Here is a 23,216-nt window from a genome sequence, read left to right as displayed (position 1 = left end):
ATCCAAACGTCCCAGGCCTTGACGAGTGAGATTGTGTACTGCCAGGTGCCTCATGGAGCAGCACTTTGAGCTAGCAACTGTGGAGGGAAGGGCCAGGCCTTCTCTCTACTCTCTCAAACCCCTCCTCCTGATTCTTGAAATAACTAGCTCCTGCGTTTGTCAACATCTCCACTATTTTTTAAACCCAAGTTCAAGCTTGAGGAACATCCAGCAGAGCTGTAGAAAGAAGGCACTCGGCAGGATTGGGATAGGATTGTTCTGTTTTCAGTCACTCCCAGTGTCGGATGACATCTCGAAAGGCTGACAGCCTTGACGAAAACCAGGCCAGCCAATGGATAGACAGACATACTGTCTTGGAGGGTGACCGGCTGTACCCATTTGCTTAGCACTGGGGCATGTGTGGAGGTTGCAGTGTGAACACAGACTGAAAGGCTGGAGGGAGCTAGCCACCCACTCCTCGCCTTTGCACTAGCGCTAACAGAAAGACATCAGAGATTTCCACATGCAAGCTTCACTGGCCTCCAGCCCCTAAGCAGATCCTGGTGCCCAGCAGGAGATACCAGGAGTGCTGGTCTGACTGAGGAGGATGCCCACTGTTCCTTGCCAGTGTCAGATGCAAGCGACTGGGCCCCTGCTGCACCCATCACACTCCCTTGTCTGTCCTTGGCCTCTTCAGAGCCTGGTTTCCACTCTGTTTCTTATCTAGATCCTGAAATCGAGCCTGATGGACTGGGCCTGGCAAGCAGCACCATTTCTGCCTGTCCCTTCTAGCAAGTTAAATCTGTCACTTTGGTTTCCCTAGTTTGCTATCTTAGAGCAGGATACTTCACTGTCCCGGTGACTGGCACCTGCTCCTTCTGGAAGTGCTGCTGCTGGCAGCCCAGGTTCTCGATGAGTCCTACAGTCTGCTGGGCACACCACTGAAGACCCAGGGGTGCCCTGTCTCCCTTCCTCATCACCACTCCTGCTGGTTCGTCCACTTGTAGGAAGAGCTCCATTGCTAGGCAGGCTGTAGTCAGAGTCCTTCCTCTTCTCTGCCCGTGCTGTTGAGAGTCCAGCAACCCCTGCAAGTGGGTCTCAAAGCTTGTGAGTGGGAGAGGCAGCCCAGCGTGCCCAGCGACTTTCAGAGGTGTTTAGTGCAGTGATGGAAGCGGGGGACCAGCAGGCTCATCCCTTTGGCCCTTTAGAGCAAGTCCCTCTGCAACCCAGTTCCCTGACCCTTCTTGTTGATACAAAGAAGCTTTTGACTTTCACCCGGGCCTTGGTGCTATTGCAAACAAAATATTAAAACATGAAACAAAACAAGCCACGCAGGCTGGGTTTGCTCTCTTTTGTGGGAATGGTGAAAGCGCCTGATTGAGTTAACTTCATGCTGGGTCTGTGTCTAACAGAATAGAGGAGGGAATCCACTTGTCTCCTTTTCCACTGTGCGCATTTGCCAAGAAAATGGCCCTCGAAGCCCTCCCTTAGAAGTCATCCTGCTCTATCTGAGTGATGGCCAGCCTTCCCACGTGCTTCCTTTCTTTCTGCCATGCTTGCGCAGCCTGACTGCTGTGCTCTCCTACTGTGAATTATTGAGAAAGTGCTGCATCCCTGAGCCAAGGCAATGCTGAGCACCACATCCAGAGCCCTGCACAGACAGCGTCCCTGACACCAGGGCTGGCCTTGTTGCTAATCCAGAGCTGCCGTTGCCATGGCAGCACCACTTGCTTCCTCTCTGACCCACCAGGAAAAATGCCTTTCTTCATGAACTCATCCTAAGAAGAGATGCAGCCTGGAGAGCAGGTGCAATCTGTTTGAATTCGCCAGTGCTGGCTCACACATCTGTGCTCACGGATATGCTGTTGGGCTGCAGCTAAGCATGGGAGGAAGGGGAGCTAAGCAGTAACAGAGGGAGCGCGTGGATGTTGAGTCTATCAAGGTCCCACCTGGGAAGACAATAAAGGGGAGACAGATGCTAACCCCTTGCCTGCTAGGAAGGGCGAAGACTAAGGCCTCACAGCGGGCAGCTGGAGGAGCTACATCTGGGCTGTGCAGACACTTGTCCCCGTGCAGGTGCCAACAGGACGTCTGACTCCCTCACCCCTGAGACAGCTGTGTCCCTCTCTTTGGAACAAACCGCATTCGCCTATGTTTTGTTCTTTTCCTTCACATCTGGTTCTTTCAGAGGAAAAGGAAACCGAATTGAGAGAGAGAGGAAGGCTGCCTTCCTCAACGTGGCAAATGCACCTACTGCAAGGTGCCCGAGAGGACACTGGCCTTGGGGAAAGTGGGGACCACAACTTTTGCTTCTTGTTTTTTTTTTAATGAATGCAACGAAGCTCTGCTCACTCTAGTCTGCTCTTAGACTGGCCTTTACTCTGGGGAAAGAGGCAGGGCTTGCCATTGCCTCACACCTTCTCAAAGCTCGTCTGTGGAACACGAGTGTCGCAGCTGGGGAAGGGACTCAGCGGGGCAGGAAGAGTGGCCGGAGGGATGGAACACACTGCCGGGAGGCAGCAGGCAAGCATGACAGCACAGAGGCCGAGTGCTCTGGCAGTGTGGACCGTAGGCTAATGGGTACACCTGTGGTGGCAGTTCCTTCTGCTTGCGGGCTGTTGCCACATGCTCATGAGGGAGCAGCAGGCATCTGGCCTCCAATCCAGGAAGCTTGCTCAGAACTGTGGTGTTTTCTCCACATGAGCGCTGCACAGTCCAGCAGGCTTTCCAAGGTGGGTGACTTGCATCTCTGGATGGAGTGGAGGGGCGTGCACAGCCTTTAGCATAGCGGCTCCACCAAGTACCCTGCTCAGCACTGCGGCATACTCGGCTGTCTCCATTTGTTCATACACAGACCCAGCAGAAAGGCACGGGCTGCAGCGGCCATCCACCTGCTAAGCACGGGCTTCAGTAGTCATCCACCTGTTAAGCACAGGCTGCAGCGGCCATGCACCTGTTAAGCACAGGCTGCAGCGGTCATCCACCTGTTAAGCCACGTCTGCATCACCTCCACAAACGCCTTCCCACGTGCATGCAGTATGCCTCATACCTTCTCCAGTTCTCTACAGTGGCTTTTCTTTCTTCTTTTTTGTCTGTTTTTTTGAACTATTTTCATTTCCCCTTTCCGCTAATAAGTGTTTACTCAGCCATAAAGACTTCCATCATGTAGATGTTCAATAGAATGAGCAGATTGAGTGTCCTGAGCAGTGTTTGAAAACCATTCTGGGCATTTTGATTCTGACGGCTTTATGAAAGATATGCAGCTTGAACTCCAGGTCAGAAAAGCTGATCATTAATAAAAAACTAATGGATAGACGAATATTTGTTGCAATAAGAAACCAGCCATGTGAGCTCAGGGTTAGTGCTGCAGAACACTCAGGAAAGTGGCAGGGGGACTTTTAGCAAGAAGCAGACAAAACATCCAGTGGAGTCACATCCCACAGACTGTGTCCCGAATGAGGCGAGGACTTCTTGAAAACATGAGGTTAAGAATCTGCAGTGCGTTCCCTCAGCGCTGACTGTGTAGACAAGCGCGCTTCGTAAGTGTCAGAGGAGAGCGTGCCTGTTCAGGGGCACCTGTCTCTTCGTTGGATCTTCTGGGATGAGGTTTCACCTGCTGTGGCCCACAAGGCAGAGTGTCGGCTTGCAGCTGCACCCTCAGAGAGGGCCAGCTCCGGCCTGGGTTTTCTCTGCTCTGGGGTCAGGCTTCTGTGGTTTATCTATCTGATTAATGGGTGAGTGCCTCACAAATTATCATGTGACTGAAATGGTTTTCTTTGCTTTTAGGGGAGTTTTAACGGTACAATTGTAAGGCAAGGACAAATTAATTGTAAGAAACAAAGCCATAAAAATCAGTGTTTTTCAGAATCTAATGTAGTAGACTTAATAACTTCTTTTTTAAAAAAGATTTATTTATTTTTATTGGAAAGCCAGATATACAGAGAGGAGGAGAGATGGAGAGGAAGATCTTCCATCTGTTGATTCACTCCCCAAATGGCTGCATGAGCTGGAACTCCGCCAATCCGAAACCAGGAGCCAGGAACCTCCTCCAGATGTCCGACACGAGTGCAGGGTCCCAAGACCTTGGGCCGTGCTCGACTGCCTTCCCAGGCCTCAAGCAGGGAGTTTGATGAAAAGCAGGGCCACCAGGATACAAACCGGCACCTATATGGGATCCTGGTGCATGCAAGGCGAGGACTTGAGCTGCTAGGCTACTGCACTAGGCCTTGACTTACTTACTTCTAAATAGAAACTTAGTCTTTAGCATGTTGTCAAGAAGATGTGGTTTTTTATATTACCAAACTTGAGAAAGTGAGACTCTTTATCAGTCAGGGACAGACTAATTATATGTGTCATAAACACCACCAGAATCCTCATGGCTCCAAATCCTGGGTTGAGTTCTTGTCCATGTCCTGTGGGTTTTCAGGAGCTCTCCTCTTCGTCACCCAGGTCCCCACCCTTTAATCTAGGTGTCCCTGTGGCTACTGCCTTGACCGTGGCAGAGAAAGTTAGATTCTAGAAGACAGACTTCAATAACTCTGTGTCCCCAGCTCATTGGTGGACTTGGGGAGGTGGCTCCGGCCACGGTGAGGGACCGAGCAGAGGCCCGAGCAGGGGTGGGGCACCCACAATGATTTGGCAAATAATGCTCATGTGTGCCCCGTTCAAAGGAAGCCAATGACTGAGAATGTTCGAGTTAGTTTGAGAAATGACTTCAGGGGACAAATGCATTTCTATTCTTATCATTAGAACTGCTAAAGAAAATGAACCAGCCAAAGTCAACAAATGTAATGGTTAAGGTTCCTGTCGAAACCTGTTTCCCAGCGAGAGAAACATCGGCTTTCCTGCACCCTGAGAGCAGGAGGCAGTCTGCAGCCAGAGGAGGGAAACTTGTGTAGCCATGGCAAAGAGAAGCTGCCAAGAGCGGCTGGGGCCCTCCCAGGCCAGGCAGTGGACAGGGCCCGGGCAGGGTGGGAAGTGGGTGCAGCCACAAGAGCCACGCCTTGTGGAGAGACTGCCAAGGGTGGTAGGAAGGAAGGAAGAGGAGATGACCCCAGAGGAGGCTGGCTGGGGCAGGAAACAGGAACAGCCCCGTGGCTGCCCCCGAGTGCACCGTCCTGGACTGGCCTCACTCTCTCTCGCCCTGAGCAGCTGGGTGACTGGGGCCTAATGCTTCCCTGGCTGTCCTTGGCCTGCGTGGAAAGTGCTGTTGCCCAGAGCCCAGCAGAAGAGCCTTGCGTGCCCAGGCCCTAGTAGGAAACACCTGCCAAGTAGGATGTGGGCCAGACAGGACAGCACTATGCTGGAATCTTCTGCTCCACTGAGCAAAGGAGAGCCCTGCCCCGCCCCCAGCTCAGGGCAGGGCAGGGAGGCAGGTGCATGTGCTATTAGCGAGGATGCCAATGTGGGAATGATGCCTAAGCACTCAGAAGGCATGTGTGTCGGGATGGGCTGGGGTGTGTGGCATCAGTTCGTTTGAATTCACTCACGCAAACATTGAAATTCTGGAGCTGATCTTGGTGAGCAGGACGTGCCAGGTTTGTCTGGCAAGGCTGGTGTTCTCGGTCAGTACGGGAAGCTTCATTGGAGCCAGAACAAAGGGAAGTTCTGTCTGAAAGGTGGTGTTCCGTGTTGGGGAGGGAGACGCTATGTATTTGCGAGAGGCTTGAATCATGCGCAGTGGTAAACTTAGGAGCTTGGCACGGGAGTTTTGTAAACATCAGTGGGGCTGTATTGCAGGTTGTGAAGCTTATTTCTGTTTTAAATACAATCTCACACAGAGCTGCTCCAATGCTCATTTCACTCTATGGAATTTAATAAAATTCTAAATCGGAGGCAAGAGCCCCCGAACTGCCCTCAGCTACCCAGCGGTTTAGCCGACTCAGTATACCTGCTCACAGAAAGTGAACATTTTCTGGACCATTCTTTCTTAGTTTGGTGTTTACAGCTTGACTGTCTCTGTAGTGGTCCTTGGCATCGATGCTGCCAGAGGGTTACGGTTATGGTTATGGTTAGGGTTAGATGAGATGCTTCACCCAACCTGCGCACAGCACGCTGGGCGTTTTTCTGCCTGGGTTCTGAGTCCCCGTGGTTGGAGTTGGAGGGCTGAGAGGGTGTGTTGTCTCCATGCACATGCGTGCTCTCCCCTGCAGGAGTGAGATTGAGAGCAGCGAAGAATCGTGCCAGTATGGGTCCCAGTTGCAGCTCATAACCCTCTGCTCACACTGGGCTGCACTCCAGCCGGGAGGCCCCGGGCTGCTGTGCTGAGCTGGGCAGAGTTCTTGGCACAGGAGGGGCCCCTCCAGGCAGAGTGCAGGATCTCTTCCACACAGCATTGGGGTGCGGGTGATCGGGCCCCACCCTGGCCAGCAGGGCAGCCCTGGCCACTTGGGCCATTCAGTCCCAGGGCTGTAAACATAACCTCATGCCTCAACTTAAAATATGACCAGACAACAGTGGTACAGGACATTGGAATTCACAGGAACCTGGTGTATGAAGCATCATTTGTGGCTGATTGAATACAGACCTCTGTCATTGTCAATGTTTTATTTACTCTATAATAATGACATTTTTGTGAGACCGACGCCTTACTACTTGGCTACCACGCCTGACAATAATGACACTTTTGAAACTCCCCCCAGGTAATGTGGCATTTTTGTGAATGCCAGGTGATTGGCCAGAGACCCCTGGCCCCTTTGCTCTGGCCTCCGTCCAGGACATGGGTGGCCCACAGCGGGGTCAGTGGCTGCAATCCTGCATGTTACCTGCTCTCCGCCCTGCTGTACCCTGCAGGTCCTCACACGTGTCTGTGAGAGCCAGGAATAGCTTGATTTCAAGAATGTCTCCTGGCTTCAGACTGGTCCAGGCCCAACTCTTGTGGCCTGTGGCCATTTGGGGAGTGAATCTATGGAGAGAAGATATCTTTCTCTCTCTGTCTCTCTCTGCTTTTCAAGTAAATAAATCTTACAAACAAAACAACCAGCTCTCATCCTGCATTACAGCATGAATTGCCTCTTCTGAGCCTCTGGGTTGGCCACTGCCTGTGTGCAGGTGGGCAGGTGCGTGTGCCTGAGTGCCCTAGGTACCCTCAGGGAGGAGTGGTGGTGCCCTGGCGTGCTAACGACAAAGAGAGGGCTGAGTGTTCGCAGTGAAAGCCCCCAGTGCTCGGGCTGACCCTGGCTGCTCTTCCACGGTGATTTACATGGAGACCTTCCCGTGCAGGGACATGCTGCAGAAGGCGCCCGGGAGAGTGGTCCAGGGAGCCTAATCCACCTGAGGAAGTTGGAAACAATGCTCTTGTGATGGAGAACACGTCACCACTAATGGCGCACACATCCTGGGTGGAATGCAAGGGCGAGCAGACAGTGCAGAGGAGCCTGGCAAGGCAGCCCTGTGCCCTGTCCAGCCGGGAGGCACCTTTCCCCGGATACCTGCACTGAGCAACAAGCTTCCAAACAGCAACTCTCTCTCCTTTCCTGCTGTGAGTCTGGCTAGCGACATCCACAGCCATGTCGCAGGGTCACCCATGGTTGGAGAGGAGGCTAGATGACTGTGAATGGGCCTCCCACGAGTTCTATGGAGTGTGTTCTTCAGAGGGAAGAGGACTGGTTACACAGTAGGCTATCTGCAGGGAAGGACAATGGTGCTGTGTGCTTGATAAAGAATCTGGAAGAGTTCCAGCACTGTAGCCTAGTGACTAAAGTTCTCACCTTGAATGCACCAGCATCCCATATGGGCACCGGTTCGTGTCTTGACTGTTCCACTTCCCATCCAGCGCCATGTTTGTGGCCTGGAAAAGCAGTGGAGGATGGCCTAAAGTGTTAGGACCCTGTGCCCATGTGGGAGATCAGGAAGAAGCTCCTGGCTCCTGGCTCCTGGCTCCTGGCTCCTGGCTTCGGATCAGCTCAGCTCCGGTTGTTGAGGCTAACTGGGGAGTGAATCAGAGGATGGAAGACCTTTCTCTCTGTCTCTCCTTCTTCTAGAAATCTGACTTTCCAATAAAAATAAATAAATCTTAAAAAAAAAAAGAATCTGGAAGAAAGGATTTCAAGTGCTGTCATCATGATGTTCCTACAGTCTTTCTCAGGCACTGTCATGGGAATTGTTGCTGCTTCACTGGTGTTGGTTTTAAGGTGCAGCGTTAGTGTGTCCTCCCCTATGTAGCTAAAGCCGTACATTGCTTCCCTGTCAGTCCGATGTAGGGGTTATATGTGTCTGTGAAGAGGAAGTACAGTAACGAGAAGGCTCAGGGAAGCACAGTGACCTGGAGGCACCTGTTTGGTGTGTGTGTGTGACTTTCACTGATGCAAATGTCGTGTGAAGTCTAACCTAGCTGGACTCTCTGAATGTGATGCAGTGGGAATTTGCCCAAGGTCACAATCTTGCGACTTCTTCTTGGAGAAACTTTCGGCTTAAAGGCTTGGGAAATCTGCCTGGATTTCTACTCCATCTGGGCCAGGTCTGGAGTGGACAGACGGAAACGGGTCCTGTCTTTATAAAGGACATAAGCAGGGCAGTACCCTGAAGGAGCAGACATGGCCTGTGCCACTTAGCTTTTTGCTTCAATATTTGGTAATTGCACAGATGCTTCTTGAACACCAGCCACTGTTCTCGGTGTCACAACACAATCTCCAGCCAGTGAGGTCTCCAGGGAACCCGTACCCATGTGGGAGACACAGAAGAGCGCCTCGCTTTGGATCGGCTCAGCTCCAGCCGTTGTGGTCACTTGGGGAGTGAATCATCAGACAGAAGATCTTCCTCTCTGTCTCTCTTCCTCTCTGTGTATCTGGCTTTGCAATAAAAATAAATAAATCTTAAAAAAAAAAAAAAGAATGGAAGGGCCAAATAAAAAAGGGCTAATTTTCTTAGATTTCAAAGATGTGAGACTCACTACCTTGAGTATCTTGCACTCAACAATACATTGTTAAACAAGATTTGAGGGTTCAGACCTCAAAATCTGATAGAATGGTAGAGTGTGTTAAGCTGCCTCCCGAGGAGCTGGCATCCCACATGTTCATTAATTCAAGTTCTGGCTGCTCCACTTCTAATCCAGCTCCCTACTAATGTACCTGGAAAAGCAGCAGCAGCAAACAGCCCATGTGTCTGGGGTCCTGCACACATGTGGGAAGCCTGGCTAAGCCCTGGCCTTGTGGTCATTTGGGGAAAGAGCCAGCACTTAGAAGACGGATCATGTTCTCTTCTGGCTCTCTCTGCCTTCCCAATATATAAATACATTTTTTTTTAGGAAAACAGGAGTGAGGATTTTCATAAAGACCTGCTTGGTCTGTTGCCCACTTGCCCAGTTACACAGTTTTATTTCCCCCCGATTTAACACATGTTCACGTGTTACTTTAGCACAGGTCATTTTTTCCATGCCCACTGCACTTTTCTTAGGAACAGAATGGCACATTTATTTGTGAATCTGCCCTGACCACCACGCCGGCAGATCAAGTCTCCCCCTCCAGGCTTGACGGCCTGGGTCAGTTCCACAGGCGGTCTGGAGTTGTTGCTTTAAATCTGGTTAACGATGCGTCTGTCCTGTGCTGTGTACTGTACTGAACCGTGCTTCTCTTGTGTAGATCACTGTTACGGACGAGGAGGTCAGTAACCCATCCTTTTTAGATCTGGTGAGAACTCCCCAAATGAGGAAGTGCACACTTATCCTTATGTTTGCGTGGTAAGTGTGAGTTATGATGGATTTAAACACTTGTGTCAAATTTCCAACGTGTGCTTCCCTCCCCATCAGGCTCCAGCTCTCTCTCACTTGTTCTTTGGGGTTTCCCAATGTTGCTGCAGGTTCACCAGCGCCGTGGTGTACCAAGGGCTTGTCATGCGCCTGGGCATCGTAGGAGGCAACCTCTATATCGACTTTTTCATCTCGGGCGTCGTGGAACTGCCAGGAGCCCTCTTGATCTTACTGACCATCGAGCGCCTGGGACGGCGCCTCCCCTTCGCTGCCAGCAATGTGGTGGCAGGAGTGGCGTGCCTGGTCACTGCATTCTTACCAGAAGGTAACTTCCCCCAGATCTGTTTGCTAGTCAGGAAACTTGAGAAAACAGTCAAGGGCAGGGAGCCGTGTGTCCTTCAGAGACCAATCCTGCCATCCCAGGCTTGCCAGCAGGTCAGCCCCAGTGACGTCACCCAACTTTCTGCCCATTAATGTGAACACGTTGAAAATGAGAAATTGGCTCTGTAGACTTTCTCTTCTTTTTTTTTTTTTTTTTCTATTTTTAGGTCTGTTTGTGGCTGAAATGGCCATTATGCTAAATCTAATTCATAGTATAAGTAGTTAACTTTTAAAAAAGATTTATTTATATTTATTTGAAAGGCAGATTTACAGAAAGGAGGGACAGAGCGATCCTCTATCCACTGGTTCCCTCCCCAAGTGGCTCCAGCAGCAGCAGATGCTGGGCCAGTCCAAAGCCAGGAGCCAGGGGCTTCCTTTGGGTATGCCACATTGGTGCAGGGCCCCCCTCCGCTGCTTTCCCAGGACATAAGTAGGGAGCTCAATTAGTAGGGTAACAGCTGGGACTCAAACCAGAGCCATGTGGGATGCCAGCCCTGCAGGCCGAGGATTAGCATGCTACACCACCTCACTTTGAAGCCCTTCAAGCTGACTTGCTTTTGTGTTAAACTGGCATTGCTTGATGTGTTTCTTGATCGGCTGCTCTGTTGCTTGACAGGGAGGTTGCAGATGGACGGTAGACCCACTGCCTGACTTCAAGAGGTCCCTGGCCGTTTGGGGGATCTAGCCATTTCAATCCTGTCAGTGCTATGTGAGGGATGAACTAATACAAGTATTTTGTAAGAAATAGCCAGAAAGGTGGAAAAAACTGGGGGGGACATCAATTTGTGGGAGAGAGGAGTAGGCCAGGCTAGCTGCGCAGAAGTGAGGAGTGAATGTGCAAAAAAGAAGGATCAAGGAGTGCTCTTCCGAAGTAGAAAGCAGTTCCCTGAGGGGGAGGCACCTTGGGGGGCTCAGCAGCCCAGGGGCTTCCTTATCCCAGGAATCCAGGAACCCTAAGAGAGGAGGAGGGACTTGGCATGGCTGCAAGCCAGCAGCTGTGAGGACGAGATGCTGGGAACCGAGGTGGTGGCGGGCAGCCTGGTGGGGAGACTGCGTTCATCTGGAGGAGCTTATGCAAGTGATTCTTTCTGAGCTTGCCTGCCAGGGAGTGGGGGAGGGGAGGAGAATGCCAGTGTTACAGGTGACACAACCCAGACGGCCTCTGCCGGGAGACACAGCAGGGAGTCCCCCAGGGGAGGTCTCAGTCACAGCAGATGAGGCTGTGCAGGGAGAGCTGGTCCTTGAGGGTGCACAAAGGTCGCCTTTCTCTGAAGCTCCCCTGGGATCCAGGAAGGAACTCACAATACCGCAGAAGAGTCATGCATTTACAAATGAGCTCATTGATTAAATAAGATTCAGGCATTTGCAAATGAGCTTATTAATTAAATAAGAGTCAAGTATTTACAAATGAGCTTATTAATTAGATGAAGGCTCGTAACCTCCGGAAATATCAGGTGGCCCCTATTTGAACAAAGTGACAGGAAGGTCAGTGGCAGAGCGCTCCGCCTCCTATGGGCCTCATCTCCGGGGTCTTCCTCCACTGCAGTACTAAAGTGTCATAAACTAGGTGGCTGACAACAAGACATTCATTCTCTCAGGGTCCTAAATGCCCAAGCTATCACCGAGGTAACGTGGATGCTTCCTGACTCACACAGGTCACTGGCCATCTTTACCTGTATTGGATGCCATCCCTTTACTGCAGCCACCCACGTGGCTTATGTCTGTGTTGCCACAACCAGTTCCACCTGCAGGGACTATTTCCTAACATAGTCACATCCTGGGGCTTCAGGGAGACCTGAGATTCAGGAGATACTGTCCAACCTTCTACTTTGACCTAGCATAGTGCATGCATTGGAGATGTGTTCTACAGCCATCTGTCAACGCATGTTCCTGAGAGTCTAAACTAGGAGGGAGACAGGAAATGGAACAAGGCAGATGTATGTTCCACCCTCTGGATATGTGTGACTGAAGTAGCAGGATGGAAAGCTCGGGAACACTGCCGCTTTTGCTGTCCTTGTGGTATACTTGCTTTGGGGTGCAAGTCTTTGTGGGTGGCATGGGGGCGGAGTAGTAGCTGCTCATGGAGGTGGGGGTAAGAATGTGGGGAGCATGGTGAATGATGGCTGCCAGTGTTTCATGGTGGGCACTACCCCTTCAAGTCTTTGGTCCCAGACCCAGTGGGAGGAAAGGAATGTGTGTTGTGCCTCCAGTGAGCATGCTTGACTATGTGTTGAAATAACTCGGTGGATGAGAACCACACAATGTCACAGGAAACCCTGCAAGGCAAGTGCAGCTTTCCGGCTTGGTCAGTTCTATCAGCTGCCCTTGCCCTTCCCTGCCGGAGCCTCACCACCATTCTTAGCAAGTCTGAGCGCTGCTGCTGCTCTCGGGCTGGCGACTTCCAGAGTTACATGCTGTTCATGACAGCCTGGCAAGAAGAGATTTCCAGTCCCTAAAGGGAGTTCCAAATCTTCTCAGAGGTTCCTCTCTGGAGCTGGCAGCCCTTCCAGCCAGCCAGCAGGGGCCCTGGGCTGGGGTAGATCCTGGAGGGCTGGATTAACATGAGAAAGACTGCTTCTGGGACCTCTGTTGACGTCATCAGCGGGGCCCTGGGTCCCTGTGTGGCATGCCGATGAGCCTCTGCAGAGACATCAGCTTCCTTGGCTTGGCCTCCACTCCACCCAGCTTTCCTCAGTGTGAGAGAGGGATTCCGGAGGAAGGAACAGTCTTTGTGGCCCTATCTTTATCCCCAACTCCCTGCCAGCTGGCACATCCCAAGGAGACTGCAGTGTTGTGCTTTGTCTTCAGTAGCAGAGATAGTTTTCACAGGGGTCTCTGTTTGGGAAGGCCCTTGTTTCTCTGCGTTCTCATATAACTCTGCTGAAGATCATTTTGGCTGTAGCACAAACTTTAAAAAACCTTTAAAATATATTTTTCATTTTACTCAAAAGGCAGAGTGACACACAGAGTGAGAGACGGAGTTGAGAGCTCCCACCCTCTGACTGAGACATCCACCATCTACACCAAGACCCAAGGCTGAGACCCAAGTACGCAACCATCCATTGTCGCTGCCTCCCAGGGTGCACATTAGCAGGAAACTGGATGAGCAGCAGGGAGCTGGGGCCTGAGTCAGATGGGATGCACCTGTCCCAGATAGAGACTTCACTCCTGCACTGAACATGTACCCCAATACTCACTTTTAACCTGGCCTACCTGCATGAAGTTAGCACCCTATACGACGAGCAGAAGCTTCCATGTGTGCCAAGGTCTTAGATGCCGGGTCATTTCCACTTGCTGAGACGTCATTCTCACCCTTGAGCTGACAATCAGCACAGGGCCTCAGGAACTTCTCTTTTCATATATTTCACCAGAGTTGCTGTCCCGCGTGTAGTTAGAAGCTAGACTGTACTGTTCAGAAGGGAGTTGAGGGGTAGCTTGGAATAGGGTACCCTGTGTCTGTGAGGGCTGCTGCCTAGCAGTGCTTTCTGAACATTTCACTGAATTAAGTAGGTATTGACCTGGGTTAACCAGGTAAGTTTTTCCACTGTGTGTGTGTGTGTACTTGGTTTCCTACATTTTGTTTGATTCTTTATCAAACAGTCCTAGCCTCCATTGTACTCCAAACTTGCTATTGAACTTCTCAGTAGAACACACTTCCACAGCAACCCTGATTTGGTAACAAGAAACTCTTGACTTAAGAACCTAGCTTGGGGCTGGTTCTGTGGCTTAATACATAAAACCATTTACACCCCAAATGGGCTCTGCTTCCTGCCCTTGCTGCCCACTTCCTATCCAGCTCCCTGCTAGTGGCCTAGGAAAAGCAGTAGAGGATGCCCTGACTTAGCTTGACCAGTGCAGCTACTCAGAGAATGAATTAGCAGATAGAAGACCTCTCTCCGTTAAATCCACCCTTCAAAAAAACTAATCCATCTTAAGTAAAAAAAATTTAGCCTGGAACCCATGTCATGGCATAGCCAATTGAACTATCACCTGTGTGCCAACATCCCATATGGGTGCTAGTTTGAGTCCTGGATGCCTCACCTCCCACCCAGCTCCTTGTTGAAGCAACTTAGAATGCTGCAGAGGATGACCCAACTGCTTGGGCCACGTGGGAGACTTGGAAGAAGCCCCTGGGCTCCTGGCATTGGCCAGGCTCAGCCCTGGCTGCCGGGACTATTGGAGAGTGGAGCAGCAGATGGACAATCTCTCTGCTTTAGAGGACAAGTAGAAACGATCATCTTAAAGAGGAGAGAACCTGGCCTGGATGCAGGTGGCCGTCATTTCTGCTGCTGCACCCATGCTGGGACCCCGGAAATCTGGGCAACAGCTCCTGCTGTGTATCCCCTGAGCAGGGGCAGAGCACTTCATCCCCATCCCCGTGTTTGTGAAAAACCAAAGGAGGCACGTGCTGACCGCCACTCTGCAGTAGGACAGCTGGTTGCCTGCTGCATGCGCCACTCCGCTGTGTCTCACTCCCTGATGCAACCCTCACAGCAGGTGCTGTCTCCCCGCCCTGAGCTGGCATCCCAAACCACCCTCTTCTCTGCTTGCCCTCTGTTTGTTTGTTTGTTTAACATGATGAGTATTCCCTAACGAGAACACAGTCTACGAGCTTAGTTCTCTTCTTTGATCCTTCTTGTACATGTCTGTTTTTCTACTAACTGAAGAAATAGTGTTTAGTCACGAAGATGCTAGAAGACAAGAGAATGATTTAGGGCCGAGAGAGCACTGCCTGCATACAAAAGGTAGGTCCCCATGTTTCGAGATGAATGCCAGACGCATGCCGGTCGGCCCTGGCTGTGCCTCGCAGGGCAGATGCGGTCTTGATCATGCAGTCACGTGTCCTCATAGCAGGCAAATTCAAGCATTGGGTTTTTTTTTTTTAGAGTAAAAAAACTAAAGAACAACCAGATTCCCTTCTCCTACACTTAAGATGCAAAAGAGCAAATATTGAGTAGAAAATGTTTGGTATTTCCCGGTGGTTCCTGTGAAGGAAAGGAGGGGCATCCCAAGGGAGGTGAACTTGAGTGAGCATTGTGGCCCAGAAGCCATGGTGCCTTGGCGATGCCCACGTACCATAACAGAACATGGTGTCAAGTCCAAGCTGTCCCACTTCTGATCCAATTTCCCGTTACTGCATCCTGGAAGGAACCAAATGACAGCTCACGTGGGAGACCCAGATGGAGTTCCAAGCTCCCGCTTGGGCCTTGCCCAGTCCCAGCTGTTACAGGGAATGTGAGGGAATGAACCAGCAAGTGGGTGATCACCTCTCCTCTCCCTCTTTCCCTCTTGCTCTCTCCTTTCAAGTAGATGAAAAAAATGAATGAAATTTGCCAGCAAATGGATAATCAACAATTAGCATTTAAGAATGTGGCTCTTTCTGGAGGATGTCTTGGGGGAAGGAGCTTGATTGGCGATAGGGAAGAAGTGAGTCAGTGTGCTGCACTTTAGCCTAAACACATGGACAAGCTGGTGCTTCTGACTTAGTTCAGTTTCTGCTCATGCAGCCAAATGCCTGGACTGGGAGATTTTGAAAGAACAGAGGTCTAATTGGGCTCAAAGTTTTGGAGATTGGCACAGCCAAGAGCATGGTACCAGCAGCTGCTTGGCTTCTGGTCGGGGCTCCGTGCTAAATCCTAAAAGGCTGGTCAGGAAAAGAGACAGGCAGGTGGCCATGTGCAGAACATACAGTGTGAGAGGTGGCCTTGCCTGCTTCGGGGTAACTGTCCAGGGCCTGAGAGAGCAGCTTCAGTCCATCTGGGAGGGCTGTGCCCTCTGCCCCTTGCCCCTGGAAGTCCTACCACCTGTCAGAGCTTTCACAGATAACAGCTTAGTTTTAGCACTTAGCACCCTCTGAGGATTGGGTCCTGGAAGTTCTGTGCCTTAGAAGTCAAGGGCAGCTCATGTGAGGTTGTGCCACCTGCTGGGCACAGCTGCCCTGTGTACACCCAGCAACGCCGTAGGCAGAGACAGGACAGAGGGGCCCCTGTGGAAGCAGTGGTTTCCAAGGGCACAGCCGGAAGTCGCCTGCTGACCAGGGGCTGGAGAACCCAGGCCCTTCGGGAGGCACTGCCCAGAACGTGTCTTCACCATGATGAGTGCTCACAAGGGACTTTTGGATTCCAACCATGCTGAGCCAAAGCACCGAGCACCTTCAAACACTGCGTGGTTGTTGCTGTTGTTGAGGTTTGCCCACACGTACTGGGAGGCTCCTTCACTTTGTGCTTCAGATTATCAAAATGAAGACTGGGCCACCATCAGACGATGCTGCTGTGCTCCGCCTCTGACTCTTCCCTTCCTAACCTGTGTTTGCAGGGATACCATGGTTGAGGACCACAGTCGCTACCCTGGGAAGACTAGGCATAACCATGGCCTTTGAAATTGTCTATTTGGTAAATTCAGAACTGTACCCAACAACCTTACGGTAATTCCAACCTAGCGTTGCGAGTTCTGCTTTGTAACTCTGTAGCCAGTTGACTTGCTGGCTGGGAGATGGGTCCTCCCATTCTTGACCGGGGCTGAGCCCACGCCGGGAAGGGAGCTTGGGCTGACAGCAGTTGTTTGCTACCGCTGGTGACGGTTGTGTGTCTCTGTTGGCAGCTGAGGTCTGGGGGCAAGGTGCTAGACTTGGAACCACTGAGCCTTGTAGCCTGCATGAGGCTTTCCTCATCTTTGAGTCTGTAGTCTCTCTTCTGAGTCTGCCCAGGTCTGCACCACTGTACCTCTTAGCTGGAGACACCCTGGGTACACCATGCTGGAAAGCCAAGTCCCACAGGGTCGCCTGGGTATCCCAGAGCCAGCAGGGTGTCAAGGTGCTGATGAGGGGACATCTGTCTCTCCCCACCCCCGACCATGTCCCCTGCCCCGGGCGCTTACGCATCCCCCTCCCTAAGACACAGACAGAATGGGAATCTTCGCTTAGAGATAATCAGAGCATGGCGGAGGGCGGGGGGCTTCCAAGTGGAAGCTAACCAGTGAACAGGGTTGGCCTTGTTTCTATGCTAAGTACTGCATATTTTGATAACTTTCCTTGTTTAGGTAGTTTTCATGTAAAACTATAGTTTTGTGTTCTCCAGAAACTTTGGGGTTTCGCTGTGCTCCGGTCTGTGTGATTTTGGGGGCATCATTGCCCCTTTCCTGCTCTTCCGGCTGGCAGCCGTGTGGCTGGAACTCCCTCTGATCATCTTTGGTAAGAGCCTGCTCCTGGGTGCCGGGCCTGTGTGCGTGGGTACACGTGTGTGCGTGTGCGTGCTTTCATCAACGGCCCTGGCAGCTGCAGAGCCCCCCGCGTGCGCACTGAGCTGGGGTTAATCACTTCCATCTCACTGCTTTTTCTTTTTTTTAATTGCTTTTTAAGGATTTATTTTCTTTTTATTTGATAGCAGGGTTACAGAGAGGGAGAGAGAGATCTTCTATCTTCTGATTCACTCCCCGATTGCCCGCAACAGCCAGGGAGGTGCTGATCCAAAGCCAGGGGCTTTTTCTGGGTCAGCCACATGGGTGCAGCATCCAAAGGACTTGGGCCGTCCTCCACTGCTTTCTCAGGCCACAAGCAGGGAGCTGGATGGGAAGTAGAGCAGCCAGGACTTGAACCAGTGAGCATACAGGATGCCAGTGCCATAGGTGAAGGTTTAGCCCACTATGCCACAGCGTCAGCCCCAGCTGTTTCATTTGAAGCAACCAATGAGGTTATAACAAAACTTAAAATCCTAAGTCATTTTAATAATTTTATATTTTATATTTATTCAATATTTTCTATTAAAGGGTATGATAAGCAGTGTTCAGTTTAGTCTTCTTTGTTTAGGTTCTGAATTAAAAACCAATGTGATGCCCAGCTCAGGAGAGACGTGGGACCTGGCCGTCGCCCTCTTGGTAGCTGGTGAAGGACTGAGGCTTCCAGGAGAAATGAGAGAGGGGAGAGATGGGAAGGGACAGAAGAGGAGTGGGGAAGACCAGGGCAAGGAAGCCGAAGGAGTCAAGGGTTGTAAAACTAGCCAGCCCCCCAAGCCTGAAGGGTCTGGATTGGGGCACAGTTGGTGACCCATCTGGCTCAGGGCCGGGAGGACATGGGACCATGGTGAGAAGTGGGACCTGGCCCACAGCTGTGTGCTACGATTGCCTTGACCTGGCTTCCAGGCAGGCCCACTGTTAGGAATTCAAGACTTCCGCCAGCCATCATTCAGGAGTAGAGTATGCTGGGAGCAGACACTCAGTGCCTAGGAAGCCCGTTGTCCACATCAGGGTACCCGGATGGAGGCCCAGCTCTGGCTCCTGACTCCAGCTGCCAGGAAGCAGCAGGTGAGGGCTCTAATACCTGGCTTCCCACCGCACACGTGGCCGTCTTGGATGGGCTGCTGACTCCCAGCTTTGGCCCTGAGCTGACTCCTCTGGCATGTGGGTGAGAACCAGTAGGTGAGAGCTCCTCTCACAAAACGCTTCAACATGTGGAGATCAACATTGTGACATAGTGCCTAGAACCGCCATCTGGACTCTGGCATCCCATTTGGGTGCCAATTCATGTCTCAGCTGCTCCACCTACCAACCAGCTCCCTGCTTATGTGCCTGGAAAGCATAGCAAAAGATGGTAACGTGTTTGTGCCCTTGCCACCTCATGGTGCCCAGAACAGGCTTGGCCCTGATCACTGTGGCCATCTAGGAGTGAATGAGTGAGCAAAGGGTGTCTGCCTGTCTGTGTCTCCCAGTCTTTGTAACTCTTTCAAATAAATAAGTAGTTAGAAAGTTAAAACTAGAGCGTGTAAACTGTATTTAGAAGCAGAAGTATTATTCAAGATGATCCCTTTCCTCTGTTGACTGCGTGTTTACCCTTATCTGTGTACTTGAGGTTGTCTGAGAATATTTATGTATCTCCCTGGTGGAAATAGACGGGCAAGAGAAAATAGGAGGTTTCTGAAGGTTTGGCTCCTGAGAGCAGGAGAGGGAGGTGCTGTGAGGTTGAGAGAGGGCTCAGTGAAGCTGCCAGCGTTCCGCGTCCAAGTGCCCCACTGGAAGGGTGTTGGCAGAGTGAGGACAGAGGACCTGGCCAAGCCTAGTGAGGAACCAGGCGTGGCGAGGGCTCAGCCACAGTGGGCAGAGTGGACAAGGCCAGCAGTGGACAGGGATGGGCTCGGGAGGGAGAGGAGGCTCTCGGAGTGACGGTGTTGATGGCGAAGAGGGACACCTCCTCTTCAGGACCTTCTGTCTTCCATGTGACACGGGGGGCACGGCTTGAGTGCTCAGAGGTTAGTAGGCCCTCGATCTCCAACAACAGCTGTCAAGTCAGTAAGAGAAATGTCTGCTAGAGCCTGGGACAGGTGTTTGAAACCAGTGAAGAGGAAGACTGCGGAGCTGCAGAGGCTGCTGTTGGGGAGTGGGTGTGGCAGGGGCAGGAGAGGCCTGCTGTGGGTTCTGCTGATGGGGAGTGGGTGTGGCAGGGGCAGGAGAGGCCCGCTGTGAGTTCTGCTGATGGGCAGTGGGTGTGGCTAGGCAGGAAAGGCCTGCTGTGGGTTCTGCTGATGGGGAGTGGGTGTGGCCGGGCAGGAGAGGCCTGCTGTGGGTTCTGCTGATGGGGAGTGGGTGTGGCCGGTCAGGAGATGCCCGCTGTGGGTTCCGGAAGCGGCCACGACCCCTTCTTCCTCCTGCAGGCATCCTGGCATCTGTCTGCGGTGGCCTTGTGATGCTTCTGCCGGAAACCAAGGGCATTGCCTTGCCAGAGACGGTGGATGATGTAGAAAAACTCGTCAGGTATCGTGTAAAAATGCAGCACACCCTCAACCATGGGAGCCCCGGGGCCAGGGTGAAGAGGAGTGGGGGGGACGGAGGGCTGGGTGGGGGAAGGGTGGTGTAGACCAGGTGGAGTGTCTGTGGGAGAAGCGTGGAATCCCATGTCATATCCTAAGGAGAAGCTGCCAGGTGGATGGAAGAGGTTAGTGTAGAAAAAGAACAATGGCAGGGAAGAATACACAGAGCTTTACAGTGTGGTCAGTGGGGGAAGTAGTTCCAAGGGCTTCCCACTCAGAAAGCAGTGAAGGACGGGGCCGGGGGAATGTGACCCGAGACTGTGTCCCCACAGTGTGGAAGACTGCACAGGTGGAAAGAGTGGTGGTCCTCTCTGTGGGGTGACAAGGCAGGCCCCTCAAGGCTGATCCCACAGTGAACCATCACCTACGGCTCGATGACAAGGCAGAGGGCAGGCAGGTGTTAGGCAGACACACAGAGATGCAGAGACAGAGAAGGGATGACACACAGGAAAGCAAGAAAAATCGTGCTGGGGACAAGTGCGTGAGTGATGTGCAAGCTGTTTATTGATTAATACCCAACCAGTAAATAGACATGAAAGATTAGGCCAATTAAAAATTGCATTACACAAATCATTTCTAATTTGTAGTGCTTGACATGCTTCATAATAAAAAAAATACATATAGAATAAAAGAGCTAAGACAATAATATCCACTCCGTGGGTAGAAATGGGGTGTGGAAAAAATGACCCGTCTCTTTGATATCTGTGGAATTCTGGGCTGCCAGATTTTCTTTAAATAGAACACACAGTCTTATATTACTTAACAGCTACCTTTAAACACAGTAATCAATCTTTTTAAAAGACCAGGAAATTAATCATACAAGCCTCTAAAGTTTTTTAAATGTACCAAAGATATTTATAGAAAGGTTGGAATTGTGGCGGCCTCGGGGCAGGTGTTTTTCTTTCCACTTACTGGTAGTGAATTGGGGAGAAGTTGACCTCCCTTTAACTCCTGTGTGAGTAATGGTTTTACAGATGGGTTTTTATTTAATACAGAACACGGGACTGCATGATAGGAACGTGTCCCCTCGCTTAGTGTACCTGGGAGATCCGTGAGATTCACGTGCTCTACGTGCCAGCCCCGGGCTGGTCCTGCTCAGCGTTCGCTGTGGTGCCCTGGCCCTGCGTCATTCCTTGACGCTGTGTTCTGCTGGTGAAGGTCTTTTGAACAGTGAGTCTCCCTCTCTAGGAGTGAAGAATTAGGCTCCATCCTCCTCCCCCAAGCTAGGCAAATGTTACTAAGGCCTTTCAAGTGTGTTAGCAGACCTTGAAACCTGGGCACGGCACGGCATAGCTGGCGGACTCCCTCTTTTGTGTTGAGGGTCCTTGTTGCAAAGATGAGACTGATGAATTATCCCCAGGGCTTTCCTAAAAAAGACCTGCTTGGTACACAAAACCACCAGCTAACTCCTCATTGGCTGCCCACTATTGAAACTGGCCAATCACAGGTTAGGGAGCCATTTAATTTCTCTGCTGAGCTGGAAGTTAAGTAAAGGCACATTCCTCACCCAGATGGCCTCTTCACTCTCGCCCTCAAGTCTGGAATGAGCAGCCCAGAGGGGGTTCTAGGGCTCCAGGTGCAGGTGGCCGAGGCTCGCAGGGGCACAGGTGCCTCCCTCTTCCTAAGCACACGCTGTGTCCAGATCTTGACCCAAGGAACTGGCTGCATCATTGACTGTTTAGACAGCGACAGCGACTTGGGAATTCTCAAACCAGTCAGGGGCCTAGTTTCCAGGGCAGGCCTTTGATGCCAAGCCTCTTCTGCTAGTTCAACAGTGTTAAAACAACTGGTAGATTTGGAAGGGCACTGTATATGGGGGAAGGAGTGTCTAAAATGATTTCCCACAGAAGTTAATACCCACAGAATATATCAAGAATTAGCAATAACTAGCCCCCAAACTAGAAAAACAATCTAGAAGTATGACTACTGTTAATTCTACAAATTAGGCACATTCATTATGATCCCTGACTTTTTTCTTCCTCCGGGCTTGGTGCCCAATTACTGGAACTTGTCAGTATTTGCTTTCAAAAGCTGCACTGAATTATCACACCATTTCTGTGTTTATCTACATCAATAGCTGATTTCCAAACTATACTGAGTAGAAATTCATAAAGAGTTTACGTGCTGGCTTGCTAAGTCATGACTGGAAGGTTCCAGTGTCAGTAAACTGCAAGCCTGCAGGTACTGCTTGGTTCCCACCGAGCTGGGGCATGAGTGTCTGGGTCCAAACCAGCGACGAACCTGAACGGGCGCTAGTAGACCGCCTCCAAAGCTCTCACGTTCTCTCTTTTGGTTTGTCAGTCCACATTCCTTTCACTGTGGCCAGAAAAAGAAGACGCCTGTGTCCCGCTCTCACCTTTGAGGTCCCAGCCAGCGGCAGGTGCTCCCCAGGAACTCTGCTGGAGAAAAGCTGTGCCTCCTCCCAGCTGGCTGTGCCGCGCTGTTCCCAGCGGCCCTGGCGCCGCGAGAAGATATTCAGACTCTCCAGAGTATTTTTCTATGTTTATGGAACAGGATGTATCAGGCTGCTGACGTGCCTTGGCATACCTAACGGCGGCTGGCTTAGCAAGAGCCTGCTAGGCGCACAGCCCTTCCCGAGCCTTGGCTCATTCTGTTGGAGCTGCAGAACCTCACCTGGTGGATTTCAGAGACAAGAGGCGCCCCACCCACCTGCTTCTCCAGACAGCTCCATCAAGAACGCGGGCTGTGTGAATCACTGGCCCCGAGAGAAGTGGAGAGAAGTGTGTGAACTCTGCTTCCAGCCAAGGCGGAGGGCTCTCCCTGGAGAGTCCCTAGGGGACAGGGCCAGTTAGCGAGGTGGCTGACCAGGGGGCCTGAGCCCATGCTTTCTCTGCTGTGCCTCTGGATGAGCTGGCTCTGTTATTTATGAAATCGGGATTTGATCTCGAGAGTAAGTGGGATATATTTTGTTCTCCTTTAGTGGATACTAACGGAGAGCCACAGATTCGGTTTGCCTTGTTTTAATATGCTGAACAACCACAACCACAAACTAGGAGCCCATGGGTCAGGGTTTTGTGGGTCATGGGTTTTTTTTTGTTTTGTTTTGTTTTTAAGTAAAGGGATTTGTGAGCTGAGTTCTGCCAGGTCAGGTGTGAGATGCGAGGCCAGTTCTCACTTAAGTTGTTCATTGAAAAGAACGCTCAGCTAAACCCAGGCTTCGAGGAACTTGCAATAGTTTTGTACGTGACAATAGATACTAATTAGGGATTGGATCTTCTTGTTAAGACTTTGGAAATGTGAGACTTAAATACAGCGTTCTCCTTTGTTTGTGACACATACTATCCTTTCAGACTCAGTATGTATCTTGTACCAAACTTTTTCATGACATGCTCTGTGTGGGCAGGCCAAGACGC

General features: G+C 51.2%; 1 protein-coding gene across 1 annotated transcript in view; it reads left to right on the top strand.

The window, feature by feature from the left end:
• The window catches only part of SLC22A3 (solute carrier family 22 member 3), a 77,142-nt gene extending 54,905 nt beyond the window's left edge, over positions 1-22,237 (top strand). Inside the window, exons 6-11 of the mRNA XM_058660234.1 lie at positions 9,558-9,655; positions 9,775-9,989; positions 16,361-16,469; positions 17,122-17,234; positions 19,687-19,786; positions 22,144-22,237. Coding sequence (XP_058516217.1) covers positions 9,558-9,655; positions 9,775-9,989; positions 16,361-16,469; positions 17,122-17,234; positions 19,687-19,786; positions 22,144-22,204 — 696 coding nt within the window. The 3' untranslated portion in view covers positions 22,205-22,237. The remainder of the gene's footprint in view (positions 1-9,557; positions 9,656-9,774; positions 9,990-16,360; positions 16,470-17,121; positions 17,235-19,686; positions 19,787-22,143) is intronic.
• The last annotated feature ends 979 nt before the right edge of the window (positions 22,238-23,216 follow it).

The sequence above is a fragment of the Ochotona princeps genome, chromosome 1 (genome assembly GCF_030435755.1).
Source record: "Ochotona princeps isolate mOchPri1 chromosome 1, mOchPri1.hap1, whole genome shotgun sequence".
Classification (NCBI taxonomy): domain Eukaryota; kingdom Metazoa; phylum Chordata; class Mammalia; order Lagomorpha; family Ochotonidae; genus Ochotona; species Ochotona princeps.
This window is presented reverse-complemented; position numbering and strand designations above follow the sequence as displayed.